Genomic DNA, 20,503 nt, shown 5'->3' with positions numbered 1-20,503 from the left:
TTAGAAAAAGCTAGAGATGCACTTTAGCTCGACAAATAATAGGATTCTTTTTAGTAGGATTGTAAGAAGCTATTTAAATTTCTTTATTTGTCTTTCATTTTAATTTTTACCCCTTCTCCAAGGCATCTGCCATTAACAGAATGATGATTTTGCATATGTGCTTCTGAATGTGCTGCACTGAACTGTCTGTGCCTATCCAACCCTAGCACATATGTTCATCCTCTCTTGGCTGACACACAAAATGTAAGTTTTTCAGGGCCAACAGTAATCAGCTTTTCAAATTGTAGGTTAGGAAAAGAAGCATAAATATTATCCATTTAGTAACTGATAACAGAAAATAGACTCTCTAATCTCCATTCATTTAATTAGAAAATATATGCCTACAGGGGTTGGCTTCAACTCACTCACACACACACACACACACACACACAGTGCAAAGATCTTTTTAAGCAAATGTCTTTAAGTTACTGAATGTACTCCCTCTTACTTTTCCAGCTATAGTGTAGGATTGATCACAAATTCAGTTTTTAAACCTATGAATTGCATAACAGGACCAGAAGGCCCCCAAACCAATCTATCATTAGCTCATCCCTAGCACACTCCCCATGTGTGCTATCTTCAAATAATAATGAGTAACATACTAGTCTGAATTTGAATTTTAACGTAACCCATTAAATGTCACAGAATTTTTTTAGTTTATTTAAATTCTTAACCAAAATACGATTACAATTTATGAACAAATGTAATTTTATCATGAATTCTGGTTCATATATTCTTTAGCATTAAGAATAAGAAAAATGTGAATTGGAACCATACTGATTTTTCAGTTATGATAATTTCTTTGTTGAATGACTAATCATTTTTGAATATTCGAAGAATATACTCAAATGTTGTGCTATTCACAAAAAAAATTGTAAGCATATATATTTTAAAGTAAAATATTTTTATTAGTATTTCATGATAATTTTCAAGAGGCTAGGAAAGACACAAGATAACTAATGTCTAAATTTAAAATTTCACCAGATCTCTGAAGAGACTCATTTGCTTTCTGCTATTACCAAATATTTATAGAAAATCTTTGTATGGTCACTGCAGGTTTAAAAATCCATGTGACATTGCCCCGGAAAGATAAGGACTAATCTATGTAGAAAAAATTACTTCTGTTTGTGGCTATGAACCGAACCAAACTCACTGCCATTGAGTCAATTCTCACTCATAGCAATCTTCTAGGACAGGGTGGAATCGCCCCTGTGCATTTCTGGGACTATAAATCTTGAAGGAAGTAGAAGCCTTACCTTTGCTGCTATAGACCATAGGTTACCAAAGCTACCACAGTGGCCTTCCTCTGACCACAAGCCAATTGTTCCAAGTCCCAATGTCCATAGCTGTAAACCACTGGGGTATGTATACCTATACCTCCATAGGGATCCCAGCAATCCGTTTAAAATGTACTGGGTGATCCATAGACCCCAAGACAAACAAGCAGACAAATAAATAAACTCCCAGCTATTGAGTCAATTTTCAACTCATAATGACCCTGTAGGACAGAGCAGAGCTGCACTGGTGGGTTCCTGAAACTGTAAATGATTGCAGTAACAGAAATCAGCTTTCTTCTGGTGAGCTATTGGTGGTTTTGAACTGCTGATCTTATGGTTATCTCCAAAAATATTTACAAAACTGAGGAGGTGTTGACTGTGGGGTAACATGTCAATTGGTTCGCAAAGATAAGGAGTCAAGAAGAAAACTAACTGATTGTCGAGTCATGACAGTGTTCTCTAGGTTACTGGTTGTCGGTCAATGTGGTGAGCTGATTAGTCGCTACACAAAGATGGCATCCCCAATCACTTGAACTGGTAAATATGTTACTTTTTTGGAAAGAAGTTTTACAGAAGTGATTAAAAATTTGATATGTGAAGATTATCATGGATTGTCTAGATAGCCTCAGTATAGTCTCGTGGGTCCTTTTAAGACGGAAGCAACGTGGGTGAGAGAGAGCGAAAATGGCGGATGCAGAGCCACCAGCGAAGGAAAGAGGAGCTGGAATAGGCAAGGACATGGATCCCCCTAGAGATTCCAGAAGAAATGCAGTCATAGAGCCTCCATTTTTCCTCTCCAGTCCTATATAAAATAAATCTATATTGTTTTTATCCACTAAGTGCGTGGTAATTTTTTGGAGCTGTAATATGAGTGAGTATGCTCAATCTAAACAACTCTGAGTACAGCAAACAGACTACCTAAGAAGTGATCTTGGATCAATCGGTATTAGCAATCTAAAGCCCAATTTCTGACGACTACTGCTTCCACCACACTAATGATCTTTGGTGAATATCAGTATTTACTGACATAGAAGCTAAGTTATAAAGCAATATGTTTACTCAAAATTGCATATTTTTATTTCATTCGCTGCTATTAATGGTGCTCACAGCAGCTACCATATCAAAACTTATCCATATGTTTCCTTGTAGTAATTATTTTTGTTGTGTTCTTTAAGGAATTGTGTCTGTCTTTATACCTCATAACTTTGTAGTCTTCAACCTGGAGTGGAATGGTTAACCACCTGATTCCAACCTGATTTTCACATCTTTTCAACCAGTCCCCCTGCTCATCCTACACACACACACACACACACACACACACACACACACACACACACCTCCCACCAGAATCTCAGCCCATTTTCAATGAAGGTTCAGCAGACAGTTGTCTGAATGAGAACTTTTATTATGAACATAAAATAATAAAATCTACAGTTATCTCCAAATGTAACTAGAGGTTAGCTATAGGTTGGATAGCCTGGTCAAGCATGGAACAGCCCCCGGTCTTTTTATTGCTCCCTAGTAATCTGTCATTACTGATGGGTAATAGAATAAAGGCAAGTGCTGTTATATGTATTTTAGTTGACACCGATTCCAAGAATTGTGCATATGTAAGAGTCCTCTTTGCTTCATGATATTAGTTCCAGGTGTGAATCAGGCGTCTTGAGTCGCAGACTTTATTTTTCTCATAGTAGTCGTCATACTTGCTCTGGCTTAGGGCCCTGGATAAGAAGGAATTTCACAGCGGGTTCTCATGGGGTATTGTTCTGTGGTCAGACCGTCTTGTACCAACCTTCCAGTTGAATGTCCAGCTTTTTGCTCTTAGCCTTTCTTCTTCTAGATGCCTAAAATCCCTCCCAGGACACCTGCAATTGTTAGTCATCATGCTTCCTCTTACCTACTTCTCCTCCTCCTTCCTGCAAGCTTTATGGTGGAGTCTTTCTTGTGGGCATTCAATGTATTCAAAATGATATATTAGGTTCATCCCTCATGTTTATCAACTCATCTAGTCCACTTCACATTTTCAAACTTCAATCATTCAGAATCCAGTCTTCATACTTTCATAAAATTCCAAAACTCTACACAGTCACAACAAACTACAGAATTTTTAAACCCAACTTTTGAATTCTTAAACTCTAGATATTTTAATATGATAACAGCAGAGTAAAGATTACCTTGAGTTCTGTTCATAGATCCTAAACACAGAGAACTGCCAGGGAGAGCAAATCAAAATCATGTTGTTGTTTTTTTTAAATCATCCAATGTTCACCGCCTCCTCTCCAGCCTGATGCCTCTCTGGCCGCACTCTTAGGAGCAAGGCTCAGGAGTGACAGCTGCTCATCTTGATTCTGTGGAGCAAGGAAATCACAGTGGTATCTTTCTAAAATGATGTTGAGTCTTGCCAGTCCTTCCCTCTCTCTTCAATAGGGAAAGGGGCTGCTATTTGCTCTAAATAAGAGAGAAAAGTAATCATCGGTTTAATATCTAATTCAATCAATGTTGTTGTCTTCATTAGGTGGGTTGATAAAATTGAAGCACAGAAAATTGAAATTAGTTGTCTAAAAATACACTGAGTAACCTATGCACTGCTTCTCACGACAAATAACTGTTAAGTCTTAAAATTTTAAGGTGTAAAAGTACTATTTTGAATTTACTCATTTATTAAAAACATATTTGAGCCTATTTACATATGATGCAAATCAAAACTATGGAATTGATTTAACCTCATAGATACTAATGTGCTATATATAAGAGTTGCTTCATAGGGTTTCTTGGAAGATAATCATGAAGTATATAAACAGTCTTGTCTGCTTTAGAGTAGAAGTTGAGTGCACACAGTTTATATCATCAACAGACACCTGCAATTGACAAGAGAAATACAAAGCAGACTCAGTAACAAGAATACAATTCTACTTGTTAATAAAGTGAATTAAAATCATAGTAGATAGTAAATTGTGTATCAATTTATAGAATCTGAAACACTTTCATATTTTAAAATATGAGAGATACCACCATCTAAATTGCAAATATGGAGTTTCAATAAGCCATTCTTTTCTTTAGATAATATACCTACATCATCAAGGACAAATATATGTATATATATATATAATAAAATCTTTTTATATAATGTTGTTATTAGGTACCATAGAGTCAGCTCCTACCCTGAGCAACGCTATTATATGCAGGCAAATAAAACCCTTCACAGTCCTGGACCATCCTCACAAATGTTCCTATACCTGAGCCCGTTGATGCAGCCACTGTGTCATTCCATCTTGTAGAGGGCCTTCCTCTTTTTTGCCACCTGTCACTTTACCAAACATGATGTCTTTCTCCAGGAAATATCCTCTCATCACAATATTCCCAAAATAGGGAAGCCTCAGTCTTTCCATCCGGCCTTACTTCTTCCAGTACAGATGGGTTTGTCCTTTCAGCGGTCCATGTTATGTTCAATATTCTTCTCCAGTACTATAATTTAAGTGCATCTGTTCTCTTAAAGTCTTCCTTAGTCAATGTTCAAGTTTCACATGCATATGCTGCAAGAGAGAATACAGTGATTTGGGTTAGGTGCATCTTAGCCCTCAAAATGACATCCTTGCTCTTCAATACTCCAAAGAGGTCTTGTGCAGCAGATTCGCCCTGAGCAATATGTCTTTCGAACTCTTGATTGCTGCTTCCGTGAGCATCAAATGTGGATACAACTTAGATAAAATTGTTGACAACTTAAACCTTTCCTCCTTTGATCAAGATGTTACCTTTTGGTTCTGTTGTGAGGATTTTGATCTTCCTTATATTGAGTTGTAATCCTTACTTAAGACTGCAATCCCTGATCTTCATTAGCAAGTGCTTAATTTCCTCCACACAGCAAACAAAGTTTTGTCATCTGCATATTGAAAATTCTTAATAAGCCTTCCTCCAATCCTGGTGCACTTTTCTTCATATAATCCAGCCTCTCTGCTGAGTGGCTCAGCATACAGATTGAAGAAATATAGTGAGAGGCTACAACCCTGATGTACACCTTTCTTGGCTTTAAATCAATGCACTATTCCCTTGTGTTTTTCACGTGCAACATCCTCCTGATCCATGTACAAGTTCTGATTGAGCACCATGAAGTGTATCGGCATTCTTATTCTTCTCAAGGTGATCCACAGTTTATTATGGCCTACACAGTTGAGTTTCTGAGGGCAGTCAATGAACCTCGAATACACATTTGTCTGGCATTTTATCCTTTGACTCAAGAATCATCTGACATCAGTAATGATATTCCATGTTAAATGTCTTCTGCTGGCAGTTCCCTGTAAATGTACTGTTGCACCAGTTGTTGGATGAACTTTAGTATAATTTTACTCATGTGTAATATCAATAATGCAGTTCTGTAGTTTGAGCATTCTGTTGGGTCATCTTTCTTTGGAATGAGCAAAAATATGGATCCCTTCCAATCATTTGGCCAAGTAACTGTCTTCCAAATTTCCTGGAATAGACAAATGTGTGCTTACAGTGCTTTTTAAGCTTTCTGAAACATTTCAATTGGTATTATATCAATTCCTGGAGCCTTTTCTTGGCTAATGTATTCAGTGCAATTTGAAATTCTTCCTTCAGCACCAATGGTCCTTGATTATATGCTACTTCCTGAAATGGTGGAGTATGGACTCATTCTTTTGGTACAGTGACTCATTGTATTCTTTCCATCTTCTCTTGTGCTTCTTATAATTATATATATATATATCACTTTGGGCAGGATTTTTGTTTGTTTGCATGTTTGGCTTGAAATTCTAAATAGGATTGAATGTATGACATGTTGGCAAGTTACCACTCATGTGTCTGTCACTTGGTCATACTATGATGCTTTGAGTGTTGTTGGGAAGCTGGAAGCTATGCTACTTGGCATTGCGCAATTAGTAAGGTCATCCATGGTTGACAGGTTTTGGAAGAGCTTTGAGACTAAAATACACTAGGAAGATAGTCCTGATAATCTATTTCCAAAAAATTATCTAATGAAAACCTATTGATCTTAGTGGAACATTGCATAACACACTTGATTTGAATATGTCATCAGAAGGGATTAGTTGATAAAGGAGGACAACATGTTGGGTGAAATGAGTAGGAGAATCTGAGAGAGCATTGGGGACCCTCAATGATTTGGATTGACAAAATAGCCACAATGATGGACTTGAACATGCTGGATGAACATTAGACCAGTGCATGGCCAGGCAGTGTTACGATATGTTGTACATGAGGTTTCTATGTGTCTGTCCATTTGGTGGCAGTTTGACTATCTGTCTATCGATCTATCTGTCTACCTGTTAGTAGGATGGGGATAACACTTCATACACGGCATATATGCTACTCCTGCTACAGAGCTATTGGACTCACAAGCCCAGCTATGTGTTTACAAACTTAAAGAAGCACTGATACTTCACTAGACATGAAATCCTTAGGTGGAACAATTCAAAACATTATTTTCTCCAACATCCACATATACCCTCTTTAGTCCTGTAATTGACGTCTAATGGTAACCCAAGGATAATTGCCCTGTAGAAAATCTGTGAGTTCAAACTTCCTCCAGCATGGCAAATGGTAGAAGCATACAGATCAACACAAGGTTAGAAATCACACAGTTCTCACTCCAAATTATTACATTTTGTAAAATGCAAAATTGAGATTCAAAGTTATGAAGGGCTTTCATAAGAACAACAGATTTAGTAGCTGAACCCAGGATTAGATAAATGCAGATATCATGACAACTAATCCAGGCTTTGATGTATTGCTTTCCATTAAAATGGTCAAAGTGTCCTTTTTCTGTGGGCAAATACATATTTACTACCCCAGATAATGTTTTATGAGAAAAAATGGATTAATAGTCATGCACTTTGGATTTCCATTATCTTAATTTTTTAATGTTTGTTTTCTAAACGTGGATAAATTCTCATTTTATCATTCTGGTGACCTAGTTTCATCTTTTGAAAGCTTTGGTTTGATTACTTCAGACTAATTATTGTCTATCTTTTATAAGGATTATCTTTAGTCATTTAGAAGTGACTCTGCATATAATCACAGACACATAAATAACTCAATTTCTTTACTATGTTTCTTTATCTTTATGTCTTAAATTTCTCTGATAATCTTATTCTCCTCTGAAAATAGCATTTCACAGGCATTTATCAACATAACTGAAAGTGAAAATTATTTATATTGTCCAGGAAAAAAGCAATCAAAAGCAAATTGGCCACACTTAACTCTGAATTATAGCTTCTCCATTTAAATCTTGGTAATAAAAACAGATGCATTGATTCATGATTAATGAAATTGCGATGAAATGGAAGCAGATGTATAGTTCAGAATAAGTGGTCTCTCAGAAGGTTTTGGCCACTCCCTGGTAGTGTAGTGGCTATATATTGAGCTGCTAACTGAAAGGTCCACAGTTCAAGACTACCAGTCCCTCTCGGTGAGAAGATGAAACTTTCTGCTCTCATAAAAAGACAATGAAATTTGTTCCCAATTGTAGAGTAGCCAAGGCAAGTGGAGAAAATGATGCTATCACAGAGCTGAATAGAAAATGCCAAAGGGCAACTGAAGAAGACACAGTCAGATATTATAATGAAATGTGCAAAGAACTAGAATTAGAAAAGCAAAGGGCAAGAACAAGCTCAGAATGTCAGAAACTATAAGAACACTAGAAAAATTTCCAGCCTCAAGCCTCAATAATAAAAGAGTCTGTGAAGAAAGTATTCATTGATGCACAAATCATAAAACAGATGGAAAGAGTACACATAGCCAGTGTACCCAAAAGAGCTGGTTAGCATTCAGCCAAGTACAAGGTATCATGTGAACAAAAACCAATGGTGCTAAAGGAAGAAATCCAAGATTTACTGAAGCCATGAGCCAAAACCGTGGCTTCATAAATGGATGGAATACCAAGTGCAATATTAAAACAGGCTGGTGAAGTACTGGAAGCACTTTCTTGTATGTGCCAGTAAATATGGAAGACAATTACTTAGCAAACTGAAAGACATTCACAATTGTTTGCATTGCAAAGAAAGGTGACATGAAACCATGAAAACATTATAGAAAAATATCATCAATATCACAGGCAAGTAAAAGTTTGCTGAAGATCACCCAGCAACAGTTGTAGCAGTCAATTGATAAGGAAATACCAAAGACTCAGGCTGAATTCTGAAGTGGACAGGGAACAAGAGATACCATTGCTGATGTCAGATGGATCGTGGGCGAAAACAGAGAATACCTGACAGATTTTTACTTATGTTTCATTGACCGCAAAAAGATATTTAAATGTGTGGATTATAACACATTATGGAGAACCTGGAAAAGAATGGGAATTTCAGAAAACTATGTATATTCACAAGAAACTTGTCCATGCACCAAAAGTCAGTTGTGTGATCAGAATAAGGGGATTCTGCACGGTTTAAAATCAGCAAAGGCATGCTTCAGAGTCATATGCGCTCACCATATTTAGTCCATCTGTATTCTAAACAAATAAGCAGAGAAGTTGGATGTGGCGCAATCTTGTTTGCTATAAGTGGAGAGCACTTGAAGCACATGCCGAGGAAGGTCAGTGATTGCAGCCTTCAGTATGATTACGACTCAGTGTAAAGAAAAACCAAATCCTCCCAACTGGACCAATCGCTATCATCATGAAAGACTGAAGTTTTTCTTTTCTATTGTTTTTTACCTCTTAATATTAAAAAAAAAATTTTAATCATTTTATTAGGGGCTCATACAACTCTTATCACAATCCGTACATTCATCAATTGTGTAAAGCACTTTTGTACATTCATTGCCCTCATCATTCTCAAAACATTGGCTCTCCATGTAAACCCCTGGCATCAGTTCCTCATTTTCCCCTCCCTTCCCACTGCTCACTCCCTCATGCATCTTAGATAATTTATAAATTATTGGTTTGTCATATCTTACACTGTCCAACATCTCCCTTCACCAACTTTTCTGTTGTCTGTCCCCCAAGGAGGAGGTGATATGTAGATCATTGTAATCAGTTCTCCCTTTCCACCCTACCCTCCCTTCGCCCCAGGGTATCGCCACTCTCATCACTGGTCCTGAAGGGACCATCTGTCCTGGATTCCCTGTGTTTCCAGTTTCTATCTGTACCAGTGCACATCCTCTAGTCTAGCCAGATTTGTAAGGTAGAATTGGGATCATGATAGTTGGGGGGAGGGGGAGGGGCATTTAGGAGCTAGAGGAAAGTTGTATGTTTCACATTACTACATTGCAACCTGTCTCACCTCCTCCCTGCGACCCTTTCTTAAGGGGTGTCCAGACATACTTTGGTCATGTTATCAATATCTGGAGAAAGATATCATGTCTGGTAAACCGGAGGGACAGCAAAGAAGAGGCAGGCCCTTGATGAGATGGACTGATACAGTGGCTGCATCGATGGGCGCACACATAGGAACATTGGGAGGGTAGCCCTGGACTGAGTGGTGAGTCTTCTACTGCATATAGCACTGCTGTGCTTGTGGGTTCCCCAGACTGCATCTCTGTCATTTCTGTTGTTGTTAAGTGCCCTACAGTCCACTTCACAACAACAGCAACGACAGAGTTACAGTCTGGGGAACCCACAGGGCATGCCTACCCTGTCCTGTAGGATTGCTTTGAATCATAATAAATTCGGTGACAGCAAATGTGAGTTTCGAAATGAAGAAATCTTTCGTTGTAACCTAACAAATGGGATTGTAAGCTGGTTATAAAATAACTGGTGTCAATGTAGAAAAAAGAACTCAAATGCAGGTAAAATTATATGTTGAGTGTTGTACAAGTACACCTGTGATTAGCACATACAACATAATGAGAATTTGCTGTTCTCATTATTGACAGGGAGACCAGTAAGGGGATTAAAAAACTGAAGTTGCAAACATTATCTGACACATTTTCAAACAATAATAGCAAGAATCTCAACTAAAAAGAGTAACTGCTGGGTTTATATGCAGTTAAACCCCTTATAGGATTTGGTTTCTTGCTTTGAAATTTAGGATCATGATGGGACATCCCAATGAAGTGGCCTGTACTTCTGTTCTACCTCCGACTTTGTAGCCTAGGACCTGAGTCCTTAAAAGCTTGCAAGTGGGTATTCAGGATACAAAAAAACTAGTCTCTATTCACCTGGAACAAGAGAAGAAGACGAGCCAGGAAGAGGATGAGGAAGCAGAACGTGCGAGGTGAAGTCACGCTGCTTGCTGTGACTCTTCTACTGTGAGTCTGTGGGACTTCCCAGTGACAGTGGGACTATGCAAATAAGAGGCAGTGCATGATTTCACTCAGGGACTTTCCCATTTATCATACTTCTGGGCGTAATAAGGAGCTCAGGTGTCTTAATGGGGTGCACTTACACTGTCAACATCAAGGTCAGTATTTCAAATCTGCCAGCCACTCCACTGGTAAGATATGATTGTGTACTCCCATAAAAGTATGCAGCCTCAGAAAACAAAGTGTTTGTCTCTTGTCTTAGAGGGTCTTGGCACATCACAATTAGTGATAGTAACCTTGGCTTTGAGTTTTGGTCCGGTATAACAAAGCAGCCTCAGAAGCAGATGAAGATAAAATCCCAAGGCTTCTAAGAAAGAAAAGCCACCAATAGAGAATGCACAGGACCGCTGCCAGAAGTGGCAGAGGCAACAGAGATAGCAGAGGCTAAGAATGGGGGCCAGAAGCAGAGCAGAGAAATCTAACTACTGATACCTATGGTTCTCAACCTGGGGTCGCCCGATTCATAGCAGTAGCGAAATTACAGTTGTAAAGTAGTAACAAAAATAATTTTACTGTTGGGGGGAGGTCACCACAACATGAAGAACTGTATTAACGGGTCATGGCATTAGGAAGGTTGAGAACCACTGGCCTAGACTCATGAGACAGTGAAGCAGAGTGGGAGTGGGCTTTCTGACCCAGGGAGGGAGAGGTCAAGGGATCACATGCCTTAGGGCCTGAGAACTAGAGAGAGATGTGGCTGCTGGCTGAGAAGAGGTGATGCTGTGAACCGGAAAAGATTTTCTTAATGTTTTCTGATCTTGACTTATGGTAGCCTATTAACTTCCCTAATAAACCCCCATAACCATACATATTGTTTTGAGTTATGTTTAGTCATTTTAAAGGATTGTAACCACAGCAAGAGGTTGGGAGCTATGTGAGCAACAATTGGAGTCAGCATGGGTAAAAGAAGAGCTGAGTATGGAGGCATGTCTGACATCTGCCTCATGGCAACTGGCCTTGGGCTTGGGTGCTCTTGGACTCTCCTCTTTACTGAAGCCAGAGGAGGCCGATGTGGCCCCCACACTATTTTTCCAGAGTGACAAAATTGTCTCAATTAACAAATGCCTCCTTTGCCATGAGACCACAAACACTGGATGGTGTTCAGCTATGATTACTGAAACTTGGCCCCAAAGATCCTATACAATTTCATAAAAGAGTTCTGATCAAAAAGAGAATAACACAAAAGAGAATTTTAACTTCTCATAATATCTCCCAAGCTATTACCTTATTAAACCTTAATCACCAGACATCTTCTTTACACTTAATAACCCCCAAATCCACTGCCATTAGATCTAATCAAACTCATAGTGCCCGAGATAGGATTTCAAAGACAGTAACTCTTGACAAGAGAAGATACTCCTGTCATTCTCCTGAGGAACGGGTGTTGGCTCGTAACCACCAAACATGGTGAGTCGTCCAACACACGCACCCAATAGCCTGGCCACAGCTCTGAAAGGAATGTCTTCCTAGAGTGCTGTGCTCCTGGAATGGACACTCTATACGGAAACAAACTGACAACAGCAACTTGAACAACTGCATAGAAGACTTCTAGAACAGTGATTACATGTCCACTAGGGGCAAGCAATTTGGAAAAGGAGAGTAAGGATGGCCTCAGAACTGCACTTCATGTCATTCAATTGGTCACAGGAGCTCTCGGGGTACAGTGGGTTGTGGGTTGAGCTGCCAACCTCAAGGCTAAGTAATTCAAAGCCACCAACTGCTCTGTGGGCAAGAGATAGGGTTTTCTGTTCCTATAAAGAGTTCCAGTGTCAGAAACCCGGCGACAGTTCTACTCTGAAATATTTGGTCACTATGACTTGGAGTTGACTCAAAAGTAGTGAGAGTTAAATTGTGCATATAGAAATTATTGAATTAATATGTTTTTCTGTGTGTAATTTAAACAGCAATAATATATTCAAACAATCATATATAAACAACGACAAAATATAATTGTTATGTATTTATATATATAAACCTAGGTGGTATAGTGGGCAAGCACTCAGCTGCTAACTGAAGGACTGGCAGTTCACACCCACCTTACATTAGAAGACTGTAGCATCCCTTGATCAATGAAAAGAAGGCCCAAAAGTCTATTCAACACTATGAGAATAATTGCTGTATGCTATTATTTTGACAATTTTAAAATGATCCATGATTTTACAAATGATTGATTCTAGTGTCAAACTCTCAGCATGGGAATAACTCTGGAATAATGAAAAGCATAAAGATCAAAAGGTTAGAACAGAGATAAATTAGAAATAGGATTCTTTTAAACTGCTTTATCCAGAAGAGAGGAAGGGGGAATAGATTTATATTTATTAAATGTCTGTTATGTTTCACACATCCTGTGAGGGATTTCATAAATGTTAAGTCATTTAATTGTTTCAATCTTTTTTCAAATGCAGAAGAGGGAGCTTGAGGCCAAGGACAGTAATGGCTTGCTGATGTTCACCATGAACTTATGAGTAGATGGCAGAGACAATTGATTTTGTAACTACTACAGATGATTTTGATCAAAGGACAATATGGTAATTTAAAGGAAATACACATTTCCTGAACAGAAATTAGATAGATGAGATAGATAGGTAGGTAGGTAGGTAGGTAGGTAGGTAGATAGATAGATAGATAGATAGATAGATAGATAGATAGATAGATAGATAGATAGATAGATAGGAACCCCGATGGCATAGTGGTTACACAATGTGCTACGCACTACAAGTCAGCGTTTGGAAACTACCAGCGTTTGGAAACTACCAGACAGGGCTTTCTACTTTAAATAGCTAGAGTGTCTGAAACTCATAGAAGCAGTTCTTGCCTGGACCAGAGAGGTTTTAGGAGGTAGCATCAACTCAGTAGCAGTGAATTTGGTTTGTGTATATGTCTGTGTATTGTGTAACCAAGAAGCAGAATGCTCGAGGAAAGAGTGAACGATCTCTCCTTAGAGGTACGCCATGCCTCAATGGTGACCTCGCCACTGCTGCTGCTGCTGTTAGGTGCCATCAAGTTGAGTCCAGCTGTAGCGGAACAAAGCACCTCCCAGGTCTGTGCTGTCCTCCAGACAATTGTTCTTTTGTAGCCACTGCATCAATCTGCCTTTTGATGCTCTTCCTGGGTTCCCTTTTACTTGACTAAACACAATGCTCTTTCAAGACAGAATTGATAGTTCCTCACCAGCCCCATAATCCAGACAGTTCAATTCTTCTTTACTCTTTCTTATTCAATGCCCAGCCTTCACGTGCATTTGAGGTGACTGAAAATAACATGACTTGAGACAGGTACACTTCGCTCTGCAAAAGGCTCGCCTTGCTTCTCAATACTTTCAAGCGGCTTTCTGCAGCAGGTTTGCCCCGTGCTTGAACTCTATGGAAGCAATTCAGAGAGATGCTCTTCAGAGCTCTTTCTATTTGAATAACTTTGAAAAGAAATTTTAAAAATGAATTGATTTTAAGTCAATGAAGAAAACAATATTAAAACATGGGAAAAGATACAAAAGGAATGTGGCCGCCATACAAAAGCAGGCACAGTTCTGTTTTTGTAGATAAGTGTTATTGAATGTTTTCCCCTCTCTCCAACCCTCACTGTTTATGTACATAATGTCCAGGAGCTTGAGCTTTTAATCTGCATATATCAACAATCCATGTATTTTGGTCTTATTCAGATACACTTTCCTTTTCTCAACAGTTTCTAACATGTTATGCCATCGGCTAAATTCATGTACTATCAATAGTATTACCATATGCCCCATGGGGATGATTAATAATGTTCTCCAGTAAAATGATAATTATGTCTCTAAAGTGAGACAGGGACATATATAAGCCATAGATAGATAAATGGATTTTGAGATCACACTTAACAGTAGCTCTAACCTAAGAAAAATTAGTTCTTATGACATAGTCCTATTCAATACTTGTTCTCATGAAAATTTTAATGAAGATATGGGTACTAAAGTGTGGTGAAGAAATCAGATGGTACCCAGTTATCAGGAAGAATAGGGTCTTAAAGACTTCTCTTCAAATGAGCATCCATCTGAGTAAGGCATCATCAATGTCCACCAGAAGCACGGCAAGCTGTGTGATCTAAGGATTGTAAATAATAAGATCCAAATCCAGAGAAGGGAATGATATTAGATCTTAAACACTGACCACCTGGTTTCAGAGGGATATGGATGGCAATGAAAGCTGAAAATGCATTTGCAAGGTCCCCACATGGATTCAGCCTCGAGGGAATCCCTTCTGAGCAGAGATCAGTGATGCTGTCTTTATGACTGAGACATTTCTCTGTTTGAATTTGTTACTGTTGTTGGGTTTGCTGTTTGTACTTTTCGTTTTTATTTTGTATGAAATCCGGGACAGGTAAATCGACAGATCCACAAACTATATTAATAGTTTCCTAGAGGCAAGGCAAATGTGGTTGGGGAAATGAGGAACTACCAACAATGAGTTCAAGAAAGAAGAAAATTTTCTAAAATTGATTGTGATAATGATTGAATAATTTTAAAAGTATGTTTGAACTATTCAATTGTATGATATGATAATTATATGTCAATTAAACTGTTTTAAAAATCGTTCAACTTGCAGGTCCCTTTAATATCATGAGGGTATTCTTAAATCAGCAGAAATTCTTAGAACACATCCTTGTATTGTGTCTGAAAATGTCATTCCAGAGTGTTGACTACCAACAAATTGATGTTGCAAAGCCATAAATACTTGTCACAGTCCTGGTTATTAGTCCTGTACATGAAATATAGTTTTTAATGAAATTTGGTTTTTTTTAAATGCTACATTATGTGAAACTTGAGGAATTTTCTGGCAGTAAAGTTAAGTAAAAATGTAATGCATGTTTATAATAATTAAACATTTGATGAAAGTAACACCTGAAGCTACAATGACAGTTGCTTTAAAAGATTACTGAATGAGCAGGCTGGAATAAATATTACTTGATGTGCTGATTGGCACAGATAGATGCTAATTTCAATATCTATTATGTGTAGAAAGATAATGAAGTGTGGGCAAAAATCTAACATGACCACTTAGATATTTTTCTTTATTAACTGAGCACTAGTTTTAATTGCAGTAAAGCATTTAAATGCAGCAAAGCATTGTGTATGCTTAAGTTATTCCAATGAGACTAATTATACAACTACATCTTAATAGCTTTTTCAGACAATGCATTGTTTTATTTTGAAAGCTGGTTCTTGCCTTAGACATAACTCAGATTTGTGATTTAAAATTTCAGTTTTTGTATGCTCATATTAAAAAAATACTTGGGATTTTTGTCTTACTGAACATAGTAGAATGAGCGGCAAGAGCATTTATTTTGGGAATATGACCGCTACTCTACCTATTTATAAAAAATGTAATTTTCCACTAGAGTTTGTCCTTAATATGACCCTCACCTATTGTCCAATTGTTTTCTTTTAAAAAATACCCACTATCAAATGGAACACCCAAAGTTTAAAGATAATGATTTAAAAATATCTGTCTATTTAAAAACTTAAATTTATTTTTGTTCCTTTGATTTTTAAATGGCAAAGAGGCAATGAGGCCACTCCTTAAAATCCTATTCCCAATCCTTCAAATCATTACGCAGTGATTCCTTCCCATTGTCTGGTCTAGTCCTGGGATTGTGCGATCACTCTTCCACTCGATGCCTTGGCTCAGTTGCTTTCAGTCTTCATTATTCGCCTCTCTTCGTGCCAAAGCAATTCCTGTAATGAGCTTTTAACTTCTGAAATACGTTATTTGCCAGCTCAGGGGAGAAAGTGTAGGATAATAGCAAGCTACCACTCGTCTGTTTTTATTTATTTATATTTTGCTTCGTAGCACAACAATTTGTGGTTTTATTCATTGTTTTTGTATTGTTCAAAACACTGTCTTTGACGTGTCTATGCAAAGCCCTTTGACTGTGTGGACCATAACAAACCATGGATAACATTACACAGACTGGAACTTCCAGAACACTTCTATGTGCTCATAAAAAATCTGTGCATAGACCAAGAGGCAGTTATTCAAACACATTAGAAAGAGAGTGTATGGTTTAAAATCTGGAAAAATGTGCTTATAAGGTTATATCTTTCACCATACTAATTCTGTCTGAGTGATGAACCATATAAAGAGGAACATGCGCCAGGATTGGAGGAAGACTCAGAATATTCGCAACACCCCACTTGCTGGCTGGAGGAGCCCTGCAAGCACTCCCCTTCACTTGCTCAAGACCAGAGGGCCTGCAACTGCCTGAAGACCCAAGATGACAGCTCCTGATATGGATTCAACATAATGGAAACACAAGTCCTCACCTGGGCATCAGTTAACAACATTCAAATAAGCAGAGAAAATACTGATGCTGTTAAGGATTTCATGGTATTCGGATGCACACTGCAGCAACAATGAGGAAAGCAGAGGATTATTGCATTGAGCAAATCTGTGGTCAAAGATCTCTTTAAAAGCAAAAATGTCCTTTCAAAGGTAAGCCTGATACAAGTCCTGGTAGTCTTATATTCATGCCGAAGTTGGGCAGTCTCTAGAGAAACTGAGGAAGATACGATGCTCGCAAACAGTATCAAATATAATATGGATTGCCAGAAGAATGCCCCAGTCCCTCTTGGAAGAAGGTGGTGAGCCTCAGGAGGAAGGATGGTGAGCCCTCCTTTCTTACAGCCTGGACCTTCTCTTCGGAGGAGCAGTTCTTGGAGAAGGACTCCAATGTTTGGTGAAGTAGGGGGTCAGCGAATGTGCCTTGAGGAGGAACGAGAGAGGGACTCCCAGTTGGTTGACAAGCAGGAACGCTGGTGAGGCTGCAGCAAGATAGGCAGTGCTTCATCCTGCTGTTCATCGGAGTGCCGAGTCAGGATCGCCTGGATGGGACCTAGCAACAACGGAAGCCAATATTAAAGGCATAACTCTAAAATATTAATATGAAAACAATAAAACCCGACAAAATATTTGAATCTTAAAATGCTTATGAGTGCTTTCCTTTGCAACATGTTGTGTTACTTCTTTAAAAAAGAACCTTTTTATTCCTTCATTTGTAATTTGGGTGAAAATTTACAGAACAAATCAGTTTTCCACTCAACAGTTTATACATTTCGTTCCGGGACATGAATTGCAGCCATACTCATTCTATTTCTGCCTGCTTCTCATTTCCATTTGTTCTTCTTTCCTCTCTCTTTCTCCCCAGAACTCGGTTTCTGAACAAATGCTGCCCTTTAAATATGTTGGGTGTGTTTTCTATGTCATCTCACTTCGTGAAGAAAAGAGAAATCTTAGAGAGATCTAATATACCCATCAAGGACTTATATGTTTATTTTAAATTCAGAAGAAGGGAAAGGAGTCATGAAAGCAGGAGGAAAAAGTTCATTTTAAACAGAATATTGTTGCTTGACTTTGGCCCATCAGGGACATTTCGAAGCCCTGGTGGTACAGGGAGCAATCCATGGAGCCAGCAACCACAAGGTCAGCTGCTCAAATCCACCAGGGGCTGTGCAGGAGAAAAATGAGTCCGTCTGAGGCAGTACAGATTTCAAGCGTCGAAACACATAGGATAGTTGTATTTTGTCTTATAGGCTCATTATGAGTCACAATGGACTCAGTAGCAGTGTTTGGTTTTTGTTTTGGGTATAGTTCGAAGAATTTGTTACAGTATAATATTTTGCTGATTTTTACTATGTTTTGTTTTACATTTAAGAAGTGACATGCTTTTCTAAGTTCAATTTACCTGCATTAAGAGCCGAGCTCTGATTGATACTAAAGGAAATAGTGGCGCACATTTATTTTAAAATGAGAAATAGAAAGAGGAGAGAGCTCCGGGATACTTAAGAACTCTGACAGGTCCTTTATGCAAATTCATGCTAAAAAGCTCTTCTTTGTGGGAATTCCTTTTACTAATAGTTTGTGTTTGGCCTTGTCTTATGGGATTACAGAAACAATAAAAACCTATTAAATTTTGTGTTTACAGATTCTCATTTCAAAGAACTTCCAACTCTTCTTCACTGTGCAGCAAAATTCGGATTAACGAACCTGGCTACTCATTTGCTGCAATGTTCAGGAGCAAGCTGGGCATCTAAGATGAAAAATATGGAGGGGTCCGATCCAATGCATATTGCTAAAATGCATGGCCACAGAGAGCTCCAGAAAGCACTTGAAGACTTTGCAGTAAGTTTTATTTCCCCATTTTACCTCTAAAGAAATTTTTACAAAATAATTGTATGGGCATGCACACGTGTGTGTGTGTGTGTGTGTGTGTGTGTGTGTGTGTGTGTGTGTGAGAGAGAGAGAGAGAGAGAGAGAGAGAGAGAGAGAGAGAGAGAGAGAGAGAGAGAGAGGTCAATGTGTGGTTCATTTGAAAACAATGCCTAGTTAATGATCACTGCTCTCCCAGAGCCTCCCACTGTCTTAAGGAGCAAACACTCCGTAAGATGAGTCACCTTGCCGGACAATTAGTTTAGTAGTTAGTTGCTTTGACTCCATACCCTTGCCTCTCAGCATTTGTCTTTGAAACCAACTTTGCTTTTCGGGCTTCTACATAAAACAAAACAAAAATGGTTGCTGAGGAGTTGATTCTGACTCATAGCCACAGTAAAGCACAGAGGCAACCTTCCCAATCGGATTTCCCAGCCTGTCAGATTTATGGGGACTCACTGTCACGTCTTTATCTGGGAACAGCAGGTTGGTGTGCAGCTCTGGCTTTCAGCAGCTGAGCACTTACCCTTTTAGGACCAAGGCCTCCTCTGTATGGCCTCTTTGATATTGGAGAGGGAGGAGCAGAAGAAAACAAAATCCAATTGCCTTCACTCTTGTTCAGAGCCTAACTGACACACTATTATCCGCCTGAAAACAAGTTATTAATTATCTGCTTAAAGAGTCATGTGCTCACCATTCAGAAACCCTGTCCAGTAAAACTCTCGTGCTGCATAAAATCCTTTCTCTTCCCTGACACAACCCCACTTTACTGTTAGCTGGCAGCAGCCCGATTGGTCTTCGCCCATTCCCCCACAGAAGTTCAGGGTCATAACCACAAGGATAAAGCTAGGGTTTCTGCCCTACCTGCGAAGAGAATAAACAAGAGACCCAGTGAAATAAGTTCTGACAAACGGTTTTGTGAGCATTTGGCCTGTATTAAATGAACACACCAGACAATTAAAAAATACCTTACAAAAACAAAAAGGGGGAATCCTTAAGACCCCTTATCTCCAATGCAGTACACAGCAGGAGTCTCCTGGGGACAACTGAAAAAATTAGAGCAACAAGGATTGTAATCTTTAAGACAAACTTTGAAATGTGATTGGGAAGGTCAGCATACCTGTGCTATTGTCTGGCCTTACAATGCAACTTGATACTCTTGGGAATTATGGGGAATAAATGAAGATCCTCTTATCCATGAAATCCAAGATAGATAAATAGTTAGAAATAATAACTGAAGCCATGACCCCGGGAGGGTACTGAGAAGAGGGGCGATTGGGGAGGGATGGGGAATGTGAGAACGTACAGTAAAGATGACTATAACATTCGTGGGGAATGAATAACAGAATTGTGGGTGAACAGATATAGTGGGTGGTGTAAGATATGGCAAATAATAATAATTAATAATAAGTTATAGTATAAGACGAAGGGTTCCTGTGGGGTGGGGGATCAACAAGAGCTGATAGCAAAGAGTTTATGAGGAAAGAAAATGTTTTGAAAATGATGGTGTCAGTAAATGTACAATTATCCTTGATCTAATTGAATTATGAGTTGTTATAATAGCTATAAGGGCTTCCAATAAAATGGTTAAAAGAAAAAGAAGAAGAAAAAATAATTGGAGATTTTTCTACTCAACTCAGCTCCCAAATCATTTGGAAAGTGCCCTCAATAAACAACTTACTACTATTCAGCAAGAAACTCATATTTCTATCCTTAAAACTTTGCAGGATAGTT

At 38.5% G+C, this 20,503-nt stretch overlaps 1 protein-coding gene across 1 annotated transcript in view; it reads left to right on the top strand.

Moving 5' to 3' along the window:
* The window catches only part of BANK1 (B cell scaffold protein with ankyrin repeats 1), a 345,748-nt gene that overhangs the window by 105,651 nt on the left and 219,594 nt on the right, over window positions 1-20,503 (top strand). The window contains exon 6 of the mRNA XM_075543540.1: window positions 18,546-18,742. Coding sequence (XP_075399655.1) covers window positions 18,546-18,742 — 197 coding nt within the window. The remainder of the gene's footprint in view (window positions 1-18,545; window positions 18,743-20,503) is intronic.

This window comes from Tenrec ecaudatus, chromosome 3 (genome assembly GCF_050624435.1).
Source record: "Tenrec ecaudatus isolate mTenEca1 chromosome 3, mTenEca1.hap1, whole genome shotgun sequence".
NCBI classification, from domain to species: domain Eukaryota; kingdom Metazoa; phylum Chordata; class Mammalia; order Afrosoricida; family Tenrecidae; genus Tenrec; species Tenrec ecaudatus.
Note: the sequence above shows the minus strand (reverse complement) of the source record. Positions and strands in the feature narration are given on the sequence as shown.